At 37.8% G+C, this 21,566-nt stretch overlaps 1 protein-coding gene across 2 annotated transcripts in view; it reads left to right on the top strand.

The window, feature by feature from the left end:
- LOC111546581 (dnaJ homolog subfamily C member 3) overlaps nucleotides 1-21,566 on the top strand; it is a 107,848-nt gene that overhangs the window by 40,991 nt on the left and 45,291 nt on the right. For both annotated transcript variants that reach the window (XM_023218049.2, XM_023218051.2), the window contains exons 3-4: nucleotides 3,342-3,466; nucleotides 5,246-5,320. In XM_023218049.2, coding sequence (XP_023073817.1) covers nucleotides 3,342-3,466; nucleotides 5,246-5,320 — 200 coding nt within the window. The remainder of the gene's footprint in view (nucleotides 1-3,341; nucleotides 3,467-5,245; nucleotides 5,321-21,566) is intronic.

The raw sequence follows: 21,566 nt of genomic DNA, 5'->3' as shown, positions 1-21,566 counted from the left end.
CAAAAGTCATACGCAGTCCTCTCTGGAGATTTTTTCTTCTTGGATTGGAATGGTCAGGTTTTTCCAAATACAAATCTAATGCAGTTTACTGTATGCCACGTAAATGCTGTGTAAATAATAGTTTACTGTGCTTTTTAGGGAATAATGAAAAAAGTCTGTACATGTTCAATACAGACACAGTTTTTTTTCCCCTAAATATTTTCAGTCTGAGGGTGGTTGAATCCACAGATGCGGAACCCATGAATAAAGAGGGCCAAATGTGTATAAATAATGAATAATCATTGCTTAGTGTTAGGTGCAGTAACGGAATTATAGAATGTTATGGAATTTGAGAGAAGGAAAGGTTTATTTTTCCATGTATAGTCAAATAAGTCATTTGAGCTGTGCCTCAAAGATTGAGTAGGATTTGGACATATGAAATTGATGGGGTTGTGTTCTTCAGGCCTTAAATCATGGTATTTACGGTATTATTCTTTGCTTACTGTGAATAACCCTGGATAACTTAAGTTTTTTAAAAAAATTAATGAATATAAAATTAATCCATATGCATTGTGAAACATTTTGGAATACATGGACTGCAGAAAGAAGAAACCCCATCTCTCTGCATGGATAGCCACTGTTGACATGCAGTGAACTGCCTTCTGCTCTCTGGTGCGTCACTTAAATGTTAGTAATTCTTAGGTATGAAATCATTCTATGGCCAGTTCACAAACCAAACCCATAAAATTTTAATTTATTGTACCATACAAATAAAATATAAACGGAACTGAAAAATACTGTATATCAAGCATGTTCTAAATGTAGTTACTCTGTTTCCTACTCTTTGCTCAAGTTAATTACAGTATTTTTAAGAAATATCCTGTATTCAGGCTACTGATTTTGCTCTCCTGTCCTTGCCTTCTAAGGGAAGTTGTTTAGTAAAGAAATTTTAGTGATGATTAGCTGGGATCATATATTTTCATTTTTAGACTTAAGAAAAAGAAGGTTTTTTTATTGTTAAAATACCCAATTCCTTTTTAAAAAAATACATTTTTTTTTCTGACTGGTTCATACTTTTACTTTTTTATTGTGGTAAAGTGCATGAAAATTTACCATTTTAACCATTTGTAAGTGTACAATTCAGTGGCATTAAGTGTATTCAAATTGTTGGGGAGTCATCACTATCCATCTCCAGAACTTTTTCATTATCCCAAACTGAAACTCTGTATCCATTAAACAATAGGGCCCTGTTCCTAACCCTCTACACCAGCCACTGGCAACCACTATTCTACCTTCTGTCTCTATTATTTGAGTATGTTAGGTACCTCATATGCAATATTTTCCTTTTGTGTCTTGGCTTATTTCACTTAGCATAATGTTTTTAAGGTTCATCCATGTTGTAGCATGCCTGGGAGTTTCATTTCTCTCTAAGGCTGAATGAATAACCTGTTGTATGTATAGTATATCCCACCTGTTTATCCAGTCATCCACTGACGGACTTTGGGCTTGTTTCTGTCTTTGTCCTATTGTGAATAATACTGCTATGAACATGTGTGTTTGAATACATATTTGACCCTTGCTTTTATTTCTTTGGTGTATATACACAGTAGCAGAATTACTGGACCACATGGTAATTTTACATTTAATTTTTTGAGAAATCATCTTACTGTTTTCCACAGTGGCCATACCATTTTACATCCCACCAACAGTGCACAGGTGCTCCAATTTCTCCACACCTTGCGAACACTTGTTATTTTATCTTTTTATTTTTCATAATGGCCATCCTAATGGATGTGAACTGGTATCTCAGTGTGGTTTTTTTTTTTTTGGTTTTTGCTTTTTTAGTTTTTATTAGTTTAGTTTTTATTGCTTTTTGTTCCCCCATGCAGATCAGTATGGTTTTGATTTGCATTTTCCTAATGATTTGTGATTTGTGATGGAGAGCATCTTTTCATGTGCTCATTGGCCATTTGTATGTCTACTTTCATGTTTGTTTGTATAGCCTATTCTCTTTTTCTGACCCACCTTCCCCTGGCATTTTCAATGCCGTTAACAACTGTTTACAACCATAATTTTGAATGATTATGGACTGTCCTGCCATATAGATTCTCCTATTGTAATTTTTCCAAATGACAAAAGCTTTAGGAGTATAACTTTTGGGGAGTTTAATTGTGTATCTTATGATGATGAACACCTGAGTAGGTAAATCTTTTATTTTTAAAAGATTGATGGCCGGCTTTTGTCAAGGTTAGTTTTAGAATTCTTTATATACTTATATTTCCAAATTGCGTTTTAGAAGGATTGTTCTGCAAAAGATTTGCTTCTGATTGAATCCACTCTTTTCTCTACTTTGTAGGTGCTAATAAGCAGAGTAAAATTAGCTCAGAAACCTAATTCATCTTTCTGCTTTCCTTACAAATCTTAACTTTTCTAGTCCCTTTCTCTAGTCTCTCTCATTTCTGTTCTCCTCCTTTGTCCTTGTACCTTGATTTCTTCACCTCCATTCTAGTTGGAGTTTGTGAGGGAGCAGAGATTATACATTCAATATATCAATTTAGTTAGAGGTTTATACATTTCTAAAACCCTGTACACTAATGTGCGTAGTCCACATTCTTAGTATTTCACTTAGGAAAATCTCCACAGAGACAAACTGAATTGCATACTTATAAAAGTTATGAGTTGAGGCTGGGTGCAGTGGCTCATGCCTGTAATCCCAGCACTTTGAGTAGCTGAGGTAGGAGGGTTGCTGGAGCCAGGAGTTCAAGACCAGCTTGGGCAACATGGTGAGACTCTCTACAAAAAATAAAAAAAAAAAAAAAATTAGCTGGCTGTGGTGGAATACACCTGTTGTCCCAGTCTCTCAGAAGGCTGAGGTGGCAGGATTGCTTGAGCGTGGGAGGTCAAGGCTGCAGAGGGCCATGATCATGCCACTGCACTCCAGCCTGGGTGACAGAGACCTTGTCCCCCACACCCCCAATAAAAAGGTTATAAGTTGAATATAGTTAATATTCTAGACCAGGGGTTTGTGAACTGTTTTTCTAAAGGGCTAGACAAGTTATTTTCAGCTTTGCAGCCACAGTCTTATATTTTTCTTTTGTTCTTTCTTTTTTTGGGCAACTTTTAAGAACTGTAAAAAACATTCTTAACTGAGGTCTGCGGGTTGGATGTGACTCGGGCTATAGTTGGCTGACCCCTATTCTAGGTCTATTTGTACTGATCTTGCTCGGCAACATGACTCCTTTTTGATGATGAGATTCTTAATGTCCGTATTAGTAGAGTTGTGAGTGCTGATACTGTCCAGGTGATTTTTTTTTTTTTTAATTTTTGAATAAATGACTAAGAGGTAATATTTTAATTTTCAGATGGTGACCCTGATAACTATATTGCTTATTATCGGAGGGCTACTGTCTTTTTAGCTATGGGTAAATCAAAAGCTGCACTTCCTGATTTAACTAAAGTGATTCAATTGAAGATGGACTTCACTGCAGTAAGTATATCTAAACTTTCTTTAAAGGGGAACTTAACAGAACTTGGGGAGAGTTAATTTGTTTCATAAGGTGAGGACTGGCATGCTAGACATAGCTGGAAGAGATCAAAGCTACAGTGATATAGCAGACTGAGAAACGAGAAATTCAAAGTCCCTAGAATCAAACATCAGTGTGAAAGAGAACAGCGGGTACATTAGATGTTTTTTTTCGGAAGTCTGGCAGTGATGTCAGCTTTGTGGTTTAGAAAGACAAATCTGTATGGAGGATGGAGTGTGAGGCAAGATGTGAGGCTGAGACATGAGATTATGAAGAGGCTGAATTAAGAGGCTATCAGGTGACTGATGGCAGTTCTACTTAAGGCTGTACCAGGAAGAGTAAAGTGGGGATTACTTAATTGGGCTATGATTTGTGGTGACAATAAAATGCTAAATTAGCAGAGACATCCCCTGGAACCAATCCGCAAGCTTCAGGCATGGAGAAACTTGTAGCCTAGTAGGAAATTCTGATGATTGGCAGGTCACCATAAAGGTTGTGATAGACATGTGAACAGGGAGGGACTCATGAGGTAGAACTCAGGTGGGGCTTTCAGAGGCAGAATTGACAACCACTGACCAATTAGATGATTTCAGAATTAATTTGATAACCATTTATTATTTATTTCCTACTGTATTTCGAGAAGGATTTGAGATAACTGATTAGATATGGGGTGAATGTTTGATTTGAGATATTACTAATATTTAAGATGGAATTCCAAATATTTTTCAGATTTATCTTACACAGCTAAGCAAGCACAACCTTTCACAAAGGTTAAATGGCTCATTTTCTTAGTATTATGATAGCTGAAATGGCTTTTTATGATAGTTTAATCTTGCTTTTTATTGTATTGATAAATTTAACAGGGTTAGGAAAATTTTATGTACTGTAAAAGTAATGTATATAGGGTTAAGTGGAATATTGATGTGGCTTCATTGGTCATACAGAGTTGGTATTCTTGAAAGAAATGGGATTATACAGATTAGAAGAAGAGGAATATCAGATGAAGGGGGAGAAACTGATGCATGTTAAAAGGGAAGAGGCTTTGGTAAAGTCCCAACATACACAACTTTTATTGTAGGGCAAAAAGTATTTTTACAAATTGAGATATAATTTATATGCCATCAGACTTACCTTTAAAAGTATTCAGTGGTTTTTAGTATATTCACAAGTTGTGCAGTGGTCACCACTAGCTACTTGTAAGATCTTTTATCAACCCCCAAAGAAACCCTGTACCTATTAGCGGTCACTCCCCATTGCTCCCCTAGCTCCTGGCAACCACTTAAACGTTTGTTTCATATAATATAACATCGTATACTGTTTGGCCTTTTGTGTCTGACTTCTTTCACTTAGCGTAATGTTTTCAAGGTTCGTTCATTTAGCACATGTCAGTATGTCATTCCTTTTTATGGCTGAATACTATTGTATGGATATATTTGTATATTGATTTAGTTGATGGGAATTTGGTTATTTCCACTTTTTGGCTATCATTGTGATCATACATGTACAACGTTTTGTGTGGACATGTTTTCGGTTTTCTTGGCTAGAAAGTATTTTTAAGGAAGCATACTTTAAGAAAAATTATACAAATTCATTGGTTCCAGGAATTATTCTTGGTGTCAAGTCAGATGTGCAGTTGGAAAAATAAATATTAATAATTTGTTTATTTAGCTTTATTCTTAGTGTTTAAAAAGATTTAGAAATCTATAATATTCAAGATAATTCCCCGCCCCCTTTTTTTCTAGGCAAGATTACAGAGAGGTCACTTATTACTCAAACAAGGAAAACTTGATGAAGCAGAAGATGATTTTAAAAAAGTGGTAAGTTCAATTTGTATTTGACTGTAGGAAGATGTTATTTTGAGAGAACATATTGGACCTTTTTTATATTATGACAGTTAATAGTAATTTTATAGCTAAGAGTCAATAGTCTTAGACAGTAAGTAAATAGAGAATATAGAGAATAGCCTGATTTATGTATTTAAGAATCGCAAATCCTGAATTACTATTTGATGGCAGACATCAAAGAATCCTGTTAACAGTTGGAAGGTAAAGCGTACCCAGTAGATACATAATCTTTGGTTTTTTTTTTTTTTTTTTGAGACGGAGTCTCACTGTGTCACCCAGGCTGGGGTGTAGTGGCGCGATCTTGGCTTACTGCAACCTCCGCCTCCTGGGTTCAAGCAATTCTCCTGCCTCAGCCTCCCGATTAGCTGGGATTACAGGCATGCGCCACCAAGCCTGGCTAACTTTTATTGTATTTTTAGTAGACACGGGGGTTTCACCATATTGGCCAGGCTGGTCTCGAACTCCTGACCTTGTGCTCCACCCACCTCAACCTCCCAAAGTGCTGGGATTACAGGCGTGAGCCACCGCGCCCGGCCCTAGATGCATAATCTTAACTCAGTTTACACAGCTTGCTTGTTCTCTGCTTTGTCCACTATGAGAATCTAAAGATGTCAGCTGAGCTGCTTTTAAAGCCCTTGTTAATCCTTACTGGGCTTTGGATCTATCCTTTTGGAGACCTTCATTTGATTTGAGAGGAGTAATGAAACAGATTCTTAAGGAATTTTGCAGTCATCCATTATGGCTGCTTTACAAAGTGTAAAGTGCTTTGGATTTGTTAGGAATGTTACAGATGTTGTGTCATTGAAGGGGGTATATACTAAAAAATGATTTGGTTAGAGACAGCTGGTCTTTTTATGCCCTCATTTGGCTTGTTCTAAAGACTAGCATTTTTGTTTTACATGGGTTTGTTCCTGGAGTGGTCTAGAAAGGGTATAAAGCCACTGTTTATTACTTGCATTTTTTATAGTTTATATTGCATTTTTATAGTTACTGTGATGATAACCGCTATGAAAAGAAAACTAAAATTTCTAACATTATCATAACCCTTGTTACCACACTCTGTCATCTGTGGATAAATCAAAAAACATTTAATTGTATTGGATCAGAAACTGCCTTGTGGTCGCAATAAAATTAGCTATCATTTTCTTTTTATCTGATCTCTCCTCCTATTTGGGAAGACGCTTGAGAGCAGGCTCAAGGCCGGGTGGTGGGAGGTGATAGTGCCGGAGTAACCTTTCCCTAGCCCAGGACTTTGTTCAAAGAAGGTGTTGCATAAACATTTGTCAAGTGGATGAATGAATTATAAAACATGAGAATGTGTTTCGGCTTCTAGCAGATGCTTAAATCTGTTACTTTGATTTTTTTTTCCCAATTAAACTGTAGAGTAGTCTTAGCAATAATTTAGGATATAGTTTTAGCACAAATTAATCCTTATTAAGCATTGGATGTATGCTTCTGGATAACTGAGATCTTGGTACCTTGGATAGGCCTTGGGTTAATGTCTTTTCGGTGATCAATATTAAAACTTCTAAGAAATAAGAAGGTGGACTCTCACAAACTTTCTGCTTTTTGGATTGCTCTTTGGCAGTCATACTTCTGCTAGTGTGTTCTTAAAACTGCTCTTACTATTGTTACAGGGATTCTTCCATGAGAATGTATATCTGTATTGAATAATCTTTTAGTTTTAATTGGAATTTTTATTGAGATAATTGTAGATTTTCATGCAGTGGTAAGAAATAATACAAAGAGATTACAGGTACCATTTACCCAGTTTCCTCCAATAACAAAGTTGTTTTTATATCTATGAATTTATCTATAGTGTAAAACTATAGCACTGTATCACAACCAGGATATTGACACTGATACAATTTATCAATCTATTCAGATTTCTTCAGTTTTAGTAGTATTCATTTCTTCGTTGCATGTATTCCATATACTTTATCATATGTGTTGGTTCATGTACCTACCACCATAGTCAAGACACTGACTTGGTGTTCTCTTACCCTGGGATCCTTCCTGTTACCCTTTATAACCATGCCAGTTTCCATCCCACGCTGCTCTGGCCCCCTAGTCATACTTTCTGGCATCCACTAATTTGATATTCATTTCTTAAATTTTGACATTTCTAAAATCTTACATAACTGGAATCAAATGTTATACAGCCTTTTAGAATTGACTCTTTTTACTCAGCATAGTTTTCTGGAGATTTATCTAGGTTTTTACATATCCCACTTAGTTTGTTCCTTTTAGCTGCTGATGGACATTTGGGTTGTTTCCATTTCTTGACTATTGCAAATAAAGCTGCCATGAACATTCTTGTACAGATGTTTGTGTGAACATGAATTTTTGTTATCCCTGGGATAAATGTCCAGGAGTGCAGTTACTGGGTTGTATGGTTATTGCATGTTTATTTTGTAAGAAAGCACCAAATTGCTTTCCAGAGTGACTGTACCATTTTACATTCCTCTGCGTTCTTGCTGGCATTTGGTATTGTCATTATTTTTTATTTGGGCCATTCTGGTAGGTGTGTTGCTATATTGTGGTTTTAATTTGGATTTCCCTGATTACTAATGATGTTGAACATTGTTTCCTGTGCTTATTTGCCATCTGTAAGTCCTTTTCAGTGAAATGTCTGTTCATGTTTTCTGCCCATGTTCTAATTGGCTTGTTTGCTTTTTTATTGTTGTGTTTTAAATGTCCTTTATATATTTTAGATACTTTGTTGGATATGTGGTTTGCAAATATTTTCCCTCAGTTTGAAGCTTTTCCTTTCATCCTTTTCACAGGGTGTTTTGTAGAAGAAAATGTCTAATTTTTAAATTAATACATAATATTTGTGTATATTTATGTATTTATGAGGAATATGTGATGCTTTATTATATGCATAGACTGTGTGATGATCAGGTCAGGGTGTTCAGAATATCCATCACTGAATATTTTTCATTTCTGTGTGTTGGGAACATTTCATGTCCTCTCTTCCAGCTATTTTGAAATAGTATATTGTTAACTACCCTACTTTGCTATTAAGCATTACCTCTTATTCCTCTTCGCTGTGTTTGTACCCATTAACCTGTCTTCATCCCCGCATCCCACTGACACACCCTTTCCAGTCTCTAATGTCTATCGTGTCTATCATCCTACTCTCTAACTCTATGAAATTAACTTTTTTTTTTCTCCCACATATATATGAGGACATGCAATGTTTGTCTTTCTGTGCCTGGCTTATATTTCACTAATAACCTCCAGTTTCATCCATGTGGCTGCATATGAACATGATTTTAGTTCTTTTTTATGGCCAGGTAGTATCCCATTCTCGTTCATTCATTCTCTCACTCTCTCTCTCTTTCTCTCTCTCCCCTTCTCCCCCTCTCCCTCCCCTCCCCTCCCCGTCGTCCTCCCCCTCCCTCTCTCTCTCGCTCTCTCCCCATCCTTCTCCCTCCCCCTCCCCCTCTCTCCACACACACCCCCCATACTTACTTTATTAATTCATCTGTAGATGGGCACATGTGGTATGATTCCATATCTTTACGATTGTGAACAGCGCTGCAATAAACATGAGGGTACAGGTATCCCGTTGATGTACTGATTTTGACTGTGTGGTAGCTCTGTTTTTAGTTTTCTGATAAATCTCCATGCTGTTTCACACAGTGGCTGTACTGATTTACATTCCTGCCAACAGTGTATGAGAGTTCCTTTTCTCTGCATTCTTGCCAGCATCCCTTATGTTTTGTCTTTTTATGGTAGCCGTTCTCACTGGGTGAGGTGTTCTCATTATTGCTTTGATTTGCATTTCCCTGATGATTAGTGATGTTGAACATTTTTTTCATATAGCTGTTGGCTATTTGTATGCCTTTTGAGAAATGTCTGTTTATGTCCTTTGCCCATTTTTAAATGGGATTTTTTGTTTTCTTACTGTTGACTTCTTTCAGTTCCTTGTATATTCTGTATATTAGCCGCTTGTTGGATGAATAGTTTGTATGTATTTTCTCTAGTCAACAACTTGTCTGTCCACTCTGTTGATTATGTCTTTTGCTATGCAGAGGCTTATTATTTTTACATTTTGAGTTGGGGTCTCTGTCACCTATGCTGGAATACAGTGGCATGATCATGGCTTACTGCAGCCTCAGATTCCTGGGCTCAAGTGATCCCTCTGCCTCAGCCCCCCGAGTAACTGAGACTACAGGTGTGCATCACTAGGCCTGGCTAATTTTAAAACATTTTTTGTAGAGACGGGATCGTGCTATGTTACCCAGGCTAGTCTTAAACTCCTGGCCTCAAGTGATCCTCCCACTTTGGCCTCCCACAGTGGTAGGTTTACAGGTGTGAGCCACCATTCCCAGCCCAGAAGCTTTTTAGTTTAATATAATACCATTTGTTTATTTTTTTCTCGCTTGTGCATTTGAGATCTTGGCCATAAAAACTTTGCCTAGACCAATGTCTTAAAGCGTTTTCCCCATGTGTTCTTCTAGTAGCTTTATCATTTTAGGTCTTACGTTTTAAGTCTTTAAGGCATTTGTGTTGATTTTTGTACTTAGAGACAGGGATCCAGTTTCAATCTGCCGCATATAGATATCCAGTTTTCACAGCACCATTTATTGAAGAGGGTGTCTGTCCTCTCCCCAATATATGTTCTCAGCCCCTTTGTTAAAAATCAGTTGCTGTAAGTACATGGATTTATTTCTGGGTTCTCTAATCTGTTCCATTGATGTATGTGTCTGGTTTTATACCAGTACCATGCTGTTTTGGTCACTATAGCCTTGTAATATACTTTGAAGTCAGGTAGCCTGATGCCTCCTTGTTCTTTTTGCTCAGGATTGCTTTGGCTATTCAGGCTCTGTTTTGGTTTCATATGAATTGTATGATTTTTTTTTCTATTTCTGTGAAAAAATCCTTCACAGAAGGATATCACAGATATCCTTGAATCTGTAGATTGCTTTGGGTAGTATGGTCATTTTAACAATGTTAATTCTGATTTGTGAGCATAGGATGTCTTACCATTTGTTTTTGTCTTTTTACATTTCTTTCATTAGTATTTTGTAGTTTTCTTTGTAGAAGTCTTCAAATTCCTTGGTTAAATTTTCTCCTGGGAATTGTATTTTTATTATTGCTATTGTGAATGGGATTGCCTTCTTAATTTCTTTTTAACTGATTTCATTATTGGTGTATAGAGATGCTATTGATTTTTGTATGTTGATTTTGTATCCTGAAACTTTACTGAATGAAAAAAAAAATAATTCTGAGAGTTTATTTTGGAGTCTTGTTTTTTCTAAATATAAGATCATGCCATCTGCAAAGAGGGACAATTTGGCTTCATGTTTTTGAATTTGGATGCCTTTTATTTCTCCCTCTTGCGTGACTGGTCTGCCTAGGAATCCTAGTACTACACTGAGTAGGAGTGGTGAAGGTGTGCATCTTTGTCTTGTTTCAGTTCTTAGAGGAAAGGCTTTCAATTTTTCCCCATTTGCTATGATGTTAACTTTGGATTTGTCATAATGGTCTTTATTTTGCTGAGATATGTTCCTTCTATGCCTAGTTTGTTTAGAGTTTTTGTCCTGAGGGGGGCTTTGAATTTTATCAGATGCTTTTACTGTATCTTTTGAGATAATTGTATGGTTTTTACCCTTTGTTTTGTCCGTATATTGTATCACATATTGATTTCTAAATGTTGAACCATTCTTATGTCTCTGGGATAGATCCCACTTGATCATGGTGTCTTATGTTTTCTGGTTTCGTTTTTGTTTGAGACAGGGTCTTCCTGTGTTGCCCAGGCTGGAGTGCAGTGGTACAGACATGACTCACTGCAGCCTCAACCTACTGGGCTCAAGTGATCCTCTGGCCTGAGCCTCCTGATTAGCTGGGACCACAGGTGTGCACCGCCATGCCTGGCTAATTTTTTTTTTGAGACTGGGTCGCACTTTGTTGCACAGGCTGGTCTCAAACTCCTGGGCTTAAGAGATCCTTCCACCTTGGCCTCCCAAAGTGCCAAGATTATAGGCATCAGCCACTGCACCCAGCCGGTGTCTTACCTTTTTGTCATGCTATTGGATTCAGTTTGCTAGTATTTCATTGAGGATGTTTCCATCTGTGTTCATCAAAGACATTGGCCTGTAGTTTTCTTTCTTTCTTTCTTGTGTCCTTGTCTGGTTTTGGTTTCAAGGTAATTCTGGCCTCATAGAATGAGTTCGGGAGAATTGCCACCACTTCAGTTTTTGTAATAATTTGAGGAGAGTTGGTATTATTTCTCCTTTATACGTTTGGAAGAATTTGGCAATAATCCATCCAGTCCTGGGCTTCTCTTTGTTGGGAGACTTTTTAATTACTGATTTAATCTTGTTACTGGTCTGTTCAGGTTTTCTGTTTCTTCCTGGTTCAGCCTTGGTAGGTTGTAGGTTTCCAGGAATTTATCATTTCCTCTAGATTTTCCAGTTTGTTATTAGATAGCTGCTAATAATAGTCTTTGGGGGATTTTTTATATTTCTTGGGTATGAGTTACAATATTTCCTTTTTGTTTCTGATTTTGATTATTTGGGCCTTTTCTCGTTTTTTCTTGGTTAATCTAGCCTGTGGTTTATCAATTTGTTTATCTTCTCATAAAACCAACTCTTTGTTTCTTTGATCCCTTGCATTGTTTTTTTAGTCTCAATTTCATTTAGTTCTGCTGTGATCTTTATTATTTTTTTCTTCTACTAATTTTGGGTTTGTTCTTCCTTTTCTGGTTCCTTGTGATGCATGTTAGATTGTTTATTTGAAATCTTTTTTTTTTTTTTTGATACATGTGTTTATTGCTACAAAGTTTTCTCTTAGCACTGCTTTGGCTGTATTCCATAGGTTTTGGTATGTTGTATTTCCATTTTCGTTTGTTTCAAAAAATTTTTTTTATTTCCGTCTTGATTTCTTGACCCAGTTTTCATGTATTTGTATAGTTTCCAAAGTTCCTCTTGGTATTAATTTCTAGTTTTATTCCAATGTGGTCTGAGAAAGTACTTACATGATTTTGATATTTAAAAATTTGTTGATACTTGTTTTATGGCCTAATATACATCTGTCCTTGAGAATGTTGCATATGCTAATGAGCAGAATGTATATTCTACTGTTTTAGGGTAAAATGTTCTGTGAATGTCTGTTAAGTCTGTTTACTCTAAAGTTCAGTTATAGCCAACTTTTTTTGTTGATTTTCTGTCTATATGATCTATGTAATGCTGAGAGTGGGGTATTAAAGTCCCCCACTATCATTATCTTGGAAACTGTCTTTCCTTTTATATCTAGTAATATTTGCCTTAACATATGTGGGTGCTCCAGTGTTGGGTACATATATATTTAGAATTGTTATATCCTCTTGCTGAACTGATCTGTTTATTATTATGTAATGACTTTTGTCTTTTTGTTTTTTGTGAGACAGTCTTGCTCTGTCACCTAGGCTGGAGTGCAGTGGTGCAATCTCAGCTCACTGCAACCTCCACCTCCTGGGTTCAAGCAATTCTCCTGCTTCAGCCTGCCGGGTAGCTGGGACTGCAGGCACATACCACCACACCCAGCTAATTTTTGTGTTTTTAGTAGAAATGGGGTCTTGCCATTTTGGCCAGGCTGATCTCGAACTTATTACCTCAGGTGATCCGCAAAGTGCTGGGATTACATGTGTGAGCCACCATGCCTGGCCTGTCTTTTTTTTTTTTTTTTTTTAACGGTTCTTTCTTAAACCATTAAATACGTTTTATCTAAATATAGCTATTCCTGTTTGCTTCAGGTTTCCATTTGCATGGAAGGTCTTCTGTCCCTTTACTTTCAGTCTTCATGTGTCTTTACAGGTGAAGTGAGTTTCTTGTAAGCACCATATAGTTAGATCCATTTTCAAAAAATCCATTCAATCAATCTTTTAAGAAGAAAATTTAATCTGTTTAACCTTGAAAAGTTATTACTGATAGGTGAGATTTCATTCTGGTCATATTGTTTAGTGTTTTCTGGATGTTTTGTATATCCTTTGTTCATTTGTTTTTCTCTTACTGTTTTTATCTTTTTGGTTTGGTGGTTTTCTGTAGTGGTAACATTGGAGTCCTTTCTCATTTGTGTGTTTGCTCTACCAGTGAGTTTTATACAGAGTGTTTTCATGATGGTAGATATTGTCCTTTTGCATCTAGGTTTAGGACTCCCTTAAGCATTTCTTTTTTTTTTTTTTTTGAGAGGGAGTCTCGCTCTGTCGCCCAGGCTGGAGTGCAGTGGCCGGATCTCAGCTCACTGCAAGCTCCGCCTCCCGGGTTCTCGCCATTCTCCTGCCTCAGCCTCCCGAGTAGCTGGGACTACAGGCGCCCGCCACCTCGCCCAGCTAGTTTTTTGTATTTTTTAGTAGAGACGGGGTTTCACCGTGTTAGCCAGGATGGTCTCGATCTCCTGACCTCGTGATCCGCCCGTCTCGGCCTCCCAAAGTGCTGGGATTACAGGCTTGAGCCACCGCACCCGGCCAAGCATTTCTTATAGAATTGAAATGCTATAAGGTAATGAATCTGTCTGGGAAAGACTTTATTTTTCTCCTTCATTTATGAAGTATAACTTTGCTGGGTGTAATATTCTTGGTTGACAGTTTTCTCTTAGCACTTTGAGTATATCATTCCATTCCCTGCAGGCCAGTAAGGTTTCTACTGAGAAATAATCCCCTGTTAGTCCAATGCAGTTTCCCTTATAAGTGACTAGATGTTTTTATCTTCTGTTTTCAGAACTTTCTCCTTGTTTTTGACTTTTGACAGTTTGACTATTATGTGCCATGGAGAAGTCCTTTTTGAACTGAGTCTATTTTGGGTTATCTGAGCTTTCTGTCTATCGATACCTAAATCTTTTGCTAGACTTGGGATGTTTTCAGCTATCGTTTTGTTACGTAAGTTTTTTATTACTGTGGTTTTCTCTTCACCTTCTGTGACAACAAAAATTCAAATATTTGGTTACTTTATGGTGTTCTGTATGTCATATAAGCTTGTTTATTCTTTTTCATTCTTTTTTGTTTTTTTTTCTGTTTGGCTTATTTCAAAGGACCTGTCTTCAAGTTCTGAAATTGTTTGTTCTGCTTGCTGTAGTCTATTGTTGAAGCTCTTAAATGTATTTTAAAATTTCATTAAGTGAATTCTTTAGTTCCAGTATTTCTGTTTGATTCTTTTTAAAAATGATATGTATCTCTTTTATACATTTTTCATTCATATGCTGGATTGTTTTTCTAATTTCTTTGTATTGTCTATCTCTGTTCTCATATATCTCACTGAACTTTTTTACTGTCATATTGAATCCCTTTTCTGGCATTTCACGCATTTCTTTTTCGTTGGAATCTGTTGCTGGAGAGTTATTGTTTTCTTTTGGAGGTGTCGTATTTCATTGCTTTTTCATATTTAAGTTCTCATGTTGATATTTGTGCATCTCTTAATAATGTAACTGTCATTTCTTCAAATTTTTTGGATTTGCTCTTGTAGGAGAGGACTTTCTCCTTAAGATGTATTTATGGTTTTGGTTGGGTAGGGCACTTCGGCTTTGATTCTTGGTGTGTGTAGTAGTATAGTATCCATATAATTTGCCTGACTGTAATCAGTGTCAGTGGTGTCTGTGATTTCTTAAGTGGCTTAAGATACAATTGTTACTGGAAGCTGTTTTGTAGTTTTGCAGGGGATGGGGATGCCAGATAGGCCAGTTCTTGGGCCCCAGTGAGGGCAGTGGCAGGCCAAACATGCGTAACTTAGTACTCTAAGGTGGCATATACTGGCATTTATGTTAGTGGGTCCAACCAAGAATTAGTGGACCAATTCTTGGGCCTCCAGGTGGCCTACTTTGGTACAGGGAATGGCAGCAGTGGACTGGACAGGTGGGCGGGTCCTTGGGTCCCTGGGCAGCAGTTGTGGTCTGGGCAATGACAGTAGCAGTGGTGGGACAACCCTTTGGATCGTAGCTGGTCTGAGGTGGTCTTGGCGATGGCTACACTGTGCTGAGTGGGCAGTCCCAGGCCACAGGTGGTGTGTCCTGGTGTGTGCCACTGTGGTGGTATGGCAGGCTGGGTGGGCTCACCCTCAAGCTCCAGGAAGGAGTGCATCAGGCACCAATGGGGATAGACTGGGCAGATAAATTCCCAGGCCCCAGGATAGGGTGCTTGGGCACTTGGGCAGAGGCAGAGGTAGTGAACCATGCCAGGCAGAACTATCCTCAGCCCCCCACCCGGTGATGTGTACAGGTTCTGGCTGTGGTGGGTAAGGGAGGGGTGACCCCCAGACTTTCAGTGAAGTGCTTGGGTGGGGGCAGCAGTGGCTGTGCTGCAGTCCTGCTACTGGGTAAGGCGGGGATTTTTTCAGTGCCAGCAGCTGTAGGCAGGTGGCTGGGGAGCACACACTTTGTCCCTAGGTGGCAGCTGCTGGCAAGAGAGCCTGTGCTCAGTACATTTTAAAATGTGTAGCAATCTTGCTCCTGGGGTGGGGGGCTTGCTGCTAATGGCTTGTGCTTGGCTGTGCTGGGAGCAGCCAGCTGCAGTGACATCTGCAGGTGGGGGGATGTCAGTGGGGCACAATGGATGTGGAGATGCAGAAACTGTTGGGTGGGCCCCAGGGCCGGATGCGGCCTGGTAAGGGCTGTATTCTCACAGGGGCACCATGTTGTAGGTGCATAGGACTTGGAAGGTGTGTAGGATCCAGTGTGATCTCCTTTGCAGCAATGCCATCATGCAGTCTTCACGCAACAGGTTACTTTCAGGGCCCACAAGGGTTGACAGGCGCTCCAGCTAGGATTGGAGGAGTCCACAGTGGGAATGTGGACTGCTGGAGATCACTTACTTACTCTTTACCCGCATTTGGAGCCTCTTTGGGCTCTTATCCCAGCCAAGCAGGCTGCCTTACTTCTCCCTTCTTCCTCTTCTTAGGTGTTTCCTGTCACTTCTCTGTTGGGACTCCAGTGTTCTCTCCTAGATGATCTATACTTGCTATTTTGTTTCTTCCTGGTGAAGAAGGTGGCTTTCAGATACCTCTTATCAGCCATCTTTGAATGCATTCCTCAGTCTTTAAATTTGATGAAGTTCAATTTGTTGATTTTTGTTTTTACTTCTGTAGACTGTGCTTTTGGTGTCATGTCTAAGAAGTATTCACTAAGCCCTAGGATCTAAAACTTTTCTCATATCTTCTAAAAGTTGTATGGTTTTATGTTTTACTTTTAAGCCCATAGTCTATTTGAGTTAATTGTTGTATGACGGTATGAGGTTTAGGTCGAAATACATTTGTTTTGCCTTTAGGTATCAGATTCCTTCAGCACCATATTTTGAAAAGGCTTTCTTTCTTTCATTGAATTGCTTTTGCACCTTATTCAAAAATCAGTTGACTGTACTTTTATGGGACTATTTCTAGGATATTTATTCCAATCCTTTAATGTATGTGTCTGTCCCTTTGTCATTCCTGCACTCTGTTATTACTATAGCTAGATAGTATTAAAATAAAAATTTTTGAGAATTTAAACTTAGCAGAGTTTATTTGAGCAAAGAATAATCAATGAAGTCATCACTCCTCACAACCAGAAAAGAGTCAGAGAGCTGGGCTCTGCAATGTGGGCAGTGAGTACTTATAGACAGAAAACGGAAGTGAGGTACAGAAATCGTTTGATTGGTTACAGCTAGGCCTTTGCCTTATTTGGATATGGTCTGGTCAGTTACCTGCCTGTGATTCGTAGCAGCTTGGCTGCTTATGATTGGCCGAGACACCACTGTTATTACCTTCTTAAGTTAGATTTTCAGTTTAAGTTAGGTTGTAGTTCATTAAGTGGAAACTGAAAGTATGGAGACGGCCTCAGGCCAGTGGCCTCCTGCTTATTGATTAATTGACTGATTGAGATAGAATCTTGCCTTCTCACCCAGGCTGGAGTGCAGTGGCGTGATCTCAGCTCACTGCAGCCTCTGCCTCCTGGGTTCAAGCTATTCTCCTGTCTCAGTCTCCCTAGTGACTGGGATCATAGGCACCCGCTACCACGCCTGGCTAATTTTTTGTGTTTTTAGTGGAAATGGGGTTTTGTCATGTTGGCCAGGCTAGTGTTGAACTCCTGACCTCAAACAATCCACCCACCTTGGCCTCCCAAAGTGCTGGGATTACAGACATGAGCCACTGCGCCCAGCCGCCTCCTGCTTATTTAATAGTAGTTATCCTTAATATTGGGTAAAGTGGTTCTTCTCTCCTTTGTTCTTTGTCAAAATTGTTTTAGATATTTTAAGGTTGGTGTCTTTCCATATACATTTTAGAATAAACTTGTCTGTGTTTATAAAAAGTCTTGAGATATCTGAATAGGAGTTGTAATAAATTTATAGATTAATTTGGGGAGAATTGACACCTTTATTTTGTTGAGTCCTCCAATGCATGAACATAGTAGGGATGTCTCCATTTATTGAGGTCTCCTTTGATATCTTATATCAGCAATTTTTAATTTAATGTACAGATACTGTATGTATTTTTTACATTTTTTAAAAAAGTGTATACCTAAGTATTTTGTATTTTTAGTGTGATTGTAAATGGTATGTTTTAAATTCCAACTTTTGCATGGAATCATATTTTTGTGATTATTTCATAGGAAAGTACTCAACTTGTACTTAATTCTATGAGAGAAATCTTAATGGGCATTAAGATGGGAGAACAAGTTAAATTTCAAAACTACAAGTCATTTTTAAAAGTTATATTAAAACAATTTTGTATGTATGTAAGAATAATTATAATTAGATTGGATTTGGTTTAGAGAAAAATACAAGCACAGGATTCATATATTTCAGAATCATTTTATGTTAAGCTTTGTTTGAAGTAAATTTAGGTTACTTGGAATAGTTTGTCCAAACTCATTGTAGGACTTAAAATTCAGATTAATAATTGGCAAATTCATATGTGTGTACTTTGATCAATATGTATATTCCTGCTGAAGAATGGTAGAGAGGGAGACACAGAGTCTTGGAGTTGGAATGCTGAGAAAAATTTATTTAACATACTAAAAAATTGATTAAATTTTAAGCATTTGGAACTCCGATTCCACATGACAGATGATAAAGATTATTAACAGGTGGTAACACAAGAAGTCAGTGCATACAGTGCCCAGTCTTCCACATGAAGAGATGAATATTAAAACTATTCAGAGGCCACTGGCCATTAAGTGGAGGAAAAATCAATACAGATTTTACAGCCTAATATTGATAGGTCTTAAAGGAAATGTTTCCAGTCATATAATATGTTGACATTGCAAACATAAGCAGAGCTTTTGCGGTACAGTCTGGCATTAAGTATTACGAAAGAAAAACATTTGCCCAGAGACAGTTATTGGGGCTCTGTTTGCTCTGGAAACTATTAGAGAATGTTGTATCTATATAATAGAATAATATTCATTAATAAGAATTATTTAAGGTTTGGTTTATAAACTTGAGCATACATAATAACATCAATTAAATGGCAATATAAGAATTGTAAATGTTGATAACTACATAAAACCTTTATGTGTTAAATTGATATGACATGAATGACAATTATTTAAAGTTTCTAGCTCTTTTCCCTTGTGAGAGCTGTCAGAATCAAAATGAAGTCACTTGTATTAAACACTAACAAAAAATAAATAAAGCCAGGAGGTTAAGAAGGGAGCTGTCACACACGTCTATCATAAGAACTGCTATAAAGCAGTTCTGAAGGGCTCTTCTGCACATATGCCTGTAATAAGAAATTTTGCCAGCAGTCTCTGCATCTCTACATCCATGGAGCCTCATTGACATTCCCCACCTGCAGCGGCCACTGCAGCTCAGACTGCAGCTTGCTACATGCGTCACAAGGATAGCTAGCTGGATGCACAGGAACATTTGATTGACACAGTCTCCCCTGTATCCAATGTTCTCTTTGTTTCCAAACAAATTCCCTATGCTTTTCCCTTTTGCCTTTAAAAGCTTCTCCTGGCTTCAACCTGTTTGGATATGCCTGTGGTCCCTATAGCCCTGGATTTGCAAATCCCCTGCACACCCCAGAATAAACTCAGTTCAATAAACTCTTTGGAGAATGGTTGACACTCTTGTAAAGTTGTATTCAATACACTTTGAAGAAAAAAGAAAAGCTTTGGAACAAGAGGTAGAAACCTTGAGTTTTAGATTTGACTTTGTACTTCAGTCATGGTTTGTGCAGCACTCACAATATACTGGGTGTGTTGCTGAGTGGTTTCCATGGATTATTCTACCTCTAGGGGCAGAGGACTGCTATATTCATAGTCTCAGTTTATAGCAGAGGAAATTGAGGCTTAGAGCAGTTTAGTAACTTGTTCAAGGCTACACTAATAGTTGGCAAGTAGGTTTTAGATTCCAGGACCTGCACTCTGAAGCACTGTGCTGTTCCGCCCTCTGTTATAATTAGTACTTGTCCGTATGCATCCTTTGAAGACTACTTCTGTGTAATATGGGCACAGGTCTCAACTGTATGGACAGTTTTACAAAGTGCAGAATAGAATAGTTGCTACCATCTGCATAAAAGTAAGAACTTACATATTTGCTTGAACGTGGATAAAATACCCCTGGAAAGATATGCAAGAAACTGATAATATGGATTATCTTCTGGAGGAAAATTATACTGTGTGACCATGTTGCCTTCTCAAAAAAAGTGTAAAATGTATACTTTATACATTTTGTGTAGGTGGCCTTGAAAGTTCTTGCCTTCTGAGGACCTCATTTTCCTCATTGTGAAGTGTAGAAGTTGAATAGATGACAAATTCGTATCTTTATTGTTGATACCATATAATGGATGATTTCTGAGTCTAGTTTGAAAAGATGAAATTTATGTTATGACTATTTTATATTTACCAATTACAGAATTTTTATACTTTAATTTTTAAAGATTTGTGAGTATAAATGATATATAATAGTTTGATTATTTTATACGTTCTTGGTTAAATGAGCTTTTTGTGTAATGATCACTTACCAGCCTGTAAAATGTACTAAGCATTTCATCTTACTAACGTAGTGCTGGATACAACCAGGTGGATATGTTTAGCTACATTTTATATAATAGAACAAAAGTTTGAATAGGCGTTCTTTCTTTCTGGGCTCCAGTGAGAAGCTCATTCTTTATTATTATGTACTGTATACCGATTACTCAGCTGGGGTAAGGGTTGCCTGCATAAAAGTATCTCCTCAGGTTCATAATTGCTGTCTTAGTGTTAAATTGGATCTTAGATCATTTGATTTGTCTTTGAGCTGTCAGTGACTCTTAATCAGTGCATACAATCATTTGTTAGTTCAGTGAGCATTGGAGTGTATGTTCTTTGCAAGGAAGCTAGTCTCTGCCTTCCAAGAAATGATACTAGAGTAAGAATTAATCAGGCAAATATGATATATGACAAGTACATGATTGAGTCCTCTGGAAACATGTGGAAGGATCACCTAACTGAACTGTGATTGGGGGAGGAGGGGTCTGGATTCAAGAAGGGCATTCCTAAAGGAGGTTACTTGCTTGAAATCTGAAAGGATGCATCAGTGTAAGCAAGGTGGGTAGGAGGACCCAGGGCAATGGTGAGAGCCTATGTAAGAATCGGAGGCAAGCACGTACCTATCATTTAGGAAGTGGCCAGTAAGCTGGAGTATGAGAATATTGACAGGCAAGTGGAGGGTCTTGATTGTAAGGAGGACAATATAAAGTGCCAGGAATTGGCTCTTTATGGCCATTGAAGGTTTATGTTGGGAAGTATTATGAACAGTTTTTTTGCTTAGCATGATCGACTGCTCTGAAGAATAGATTGGAAGACGACAAGGGGAGAAGCAGAGAGTCTGCTAAATGAGACTGTTGCAGTAAATAAGTAATCCAAGTGTAACCTTACAGTGGTCAAAGAGTAGGCTAATGTAGGTGGGGTAGAAATTTAGGAGGTTGGCTCCAGGGAGATGCATTGACTGGGGTGACAGAAAAAAAGGAATTACGATATCCAGGTTTCCGGATCGTTCAAATTGTCCGTGCTATTCCTTGAGATAGTCCCAGAGAGAAATCATGTAGGGAAGAGGGACAGGTAGAGAAAATATGACTGTCTTATTTCTATAAAAACTTCCTGATTCTCACTAACTTGTTTTATTTATTAATTTGTAATCTGTGAATTCTTCTCTTTTATCTCAAATCCAACATACTTTCCTAAATGCAGTTTAAACTCATTTATTCTTGGTCTTCATTGTTTACTGTATCTTTGCTATTCATGCTTTGGGCTTATGTGGATAATATTTCAATTTAGGCAG

This window comes from Piliocolobus tephrosceles, chromosome X (assembly GCF_002776525.5).
Source record: "Piliocolobus tephrosceles isolate RC106 chromosome X, ASM277652v3, whole genome shotgun sequence".
NCBI lineage: Eukaryota > Metazoa > Chordata > Mammalia > Primates > Cercopithecidae > Piliocolobus > Piliocolobus tephrosceles.
Note: the sequence above shows the minus strand (reverse complement) of the source record. Positions and strands in the feature narration are given on the sequence as shown.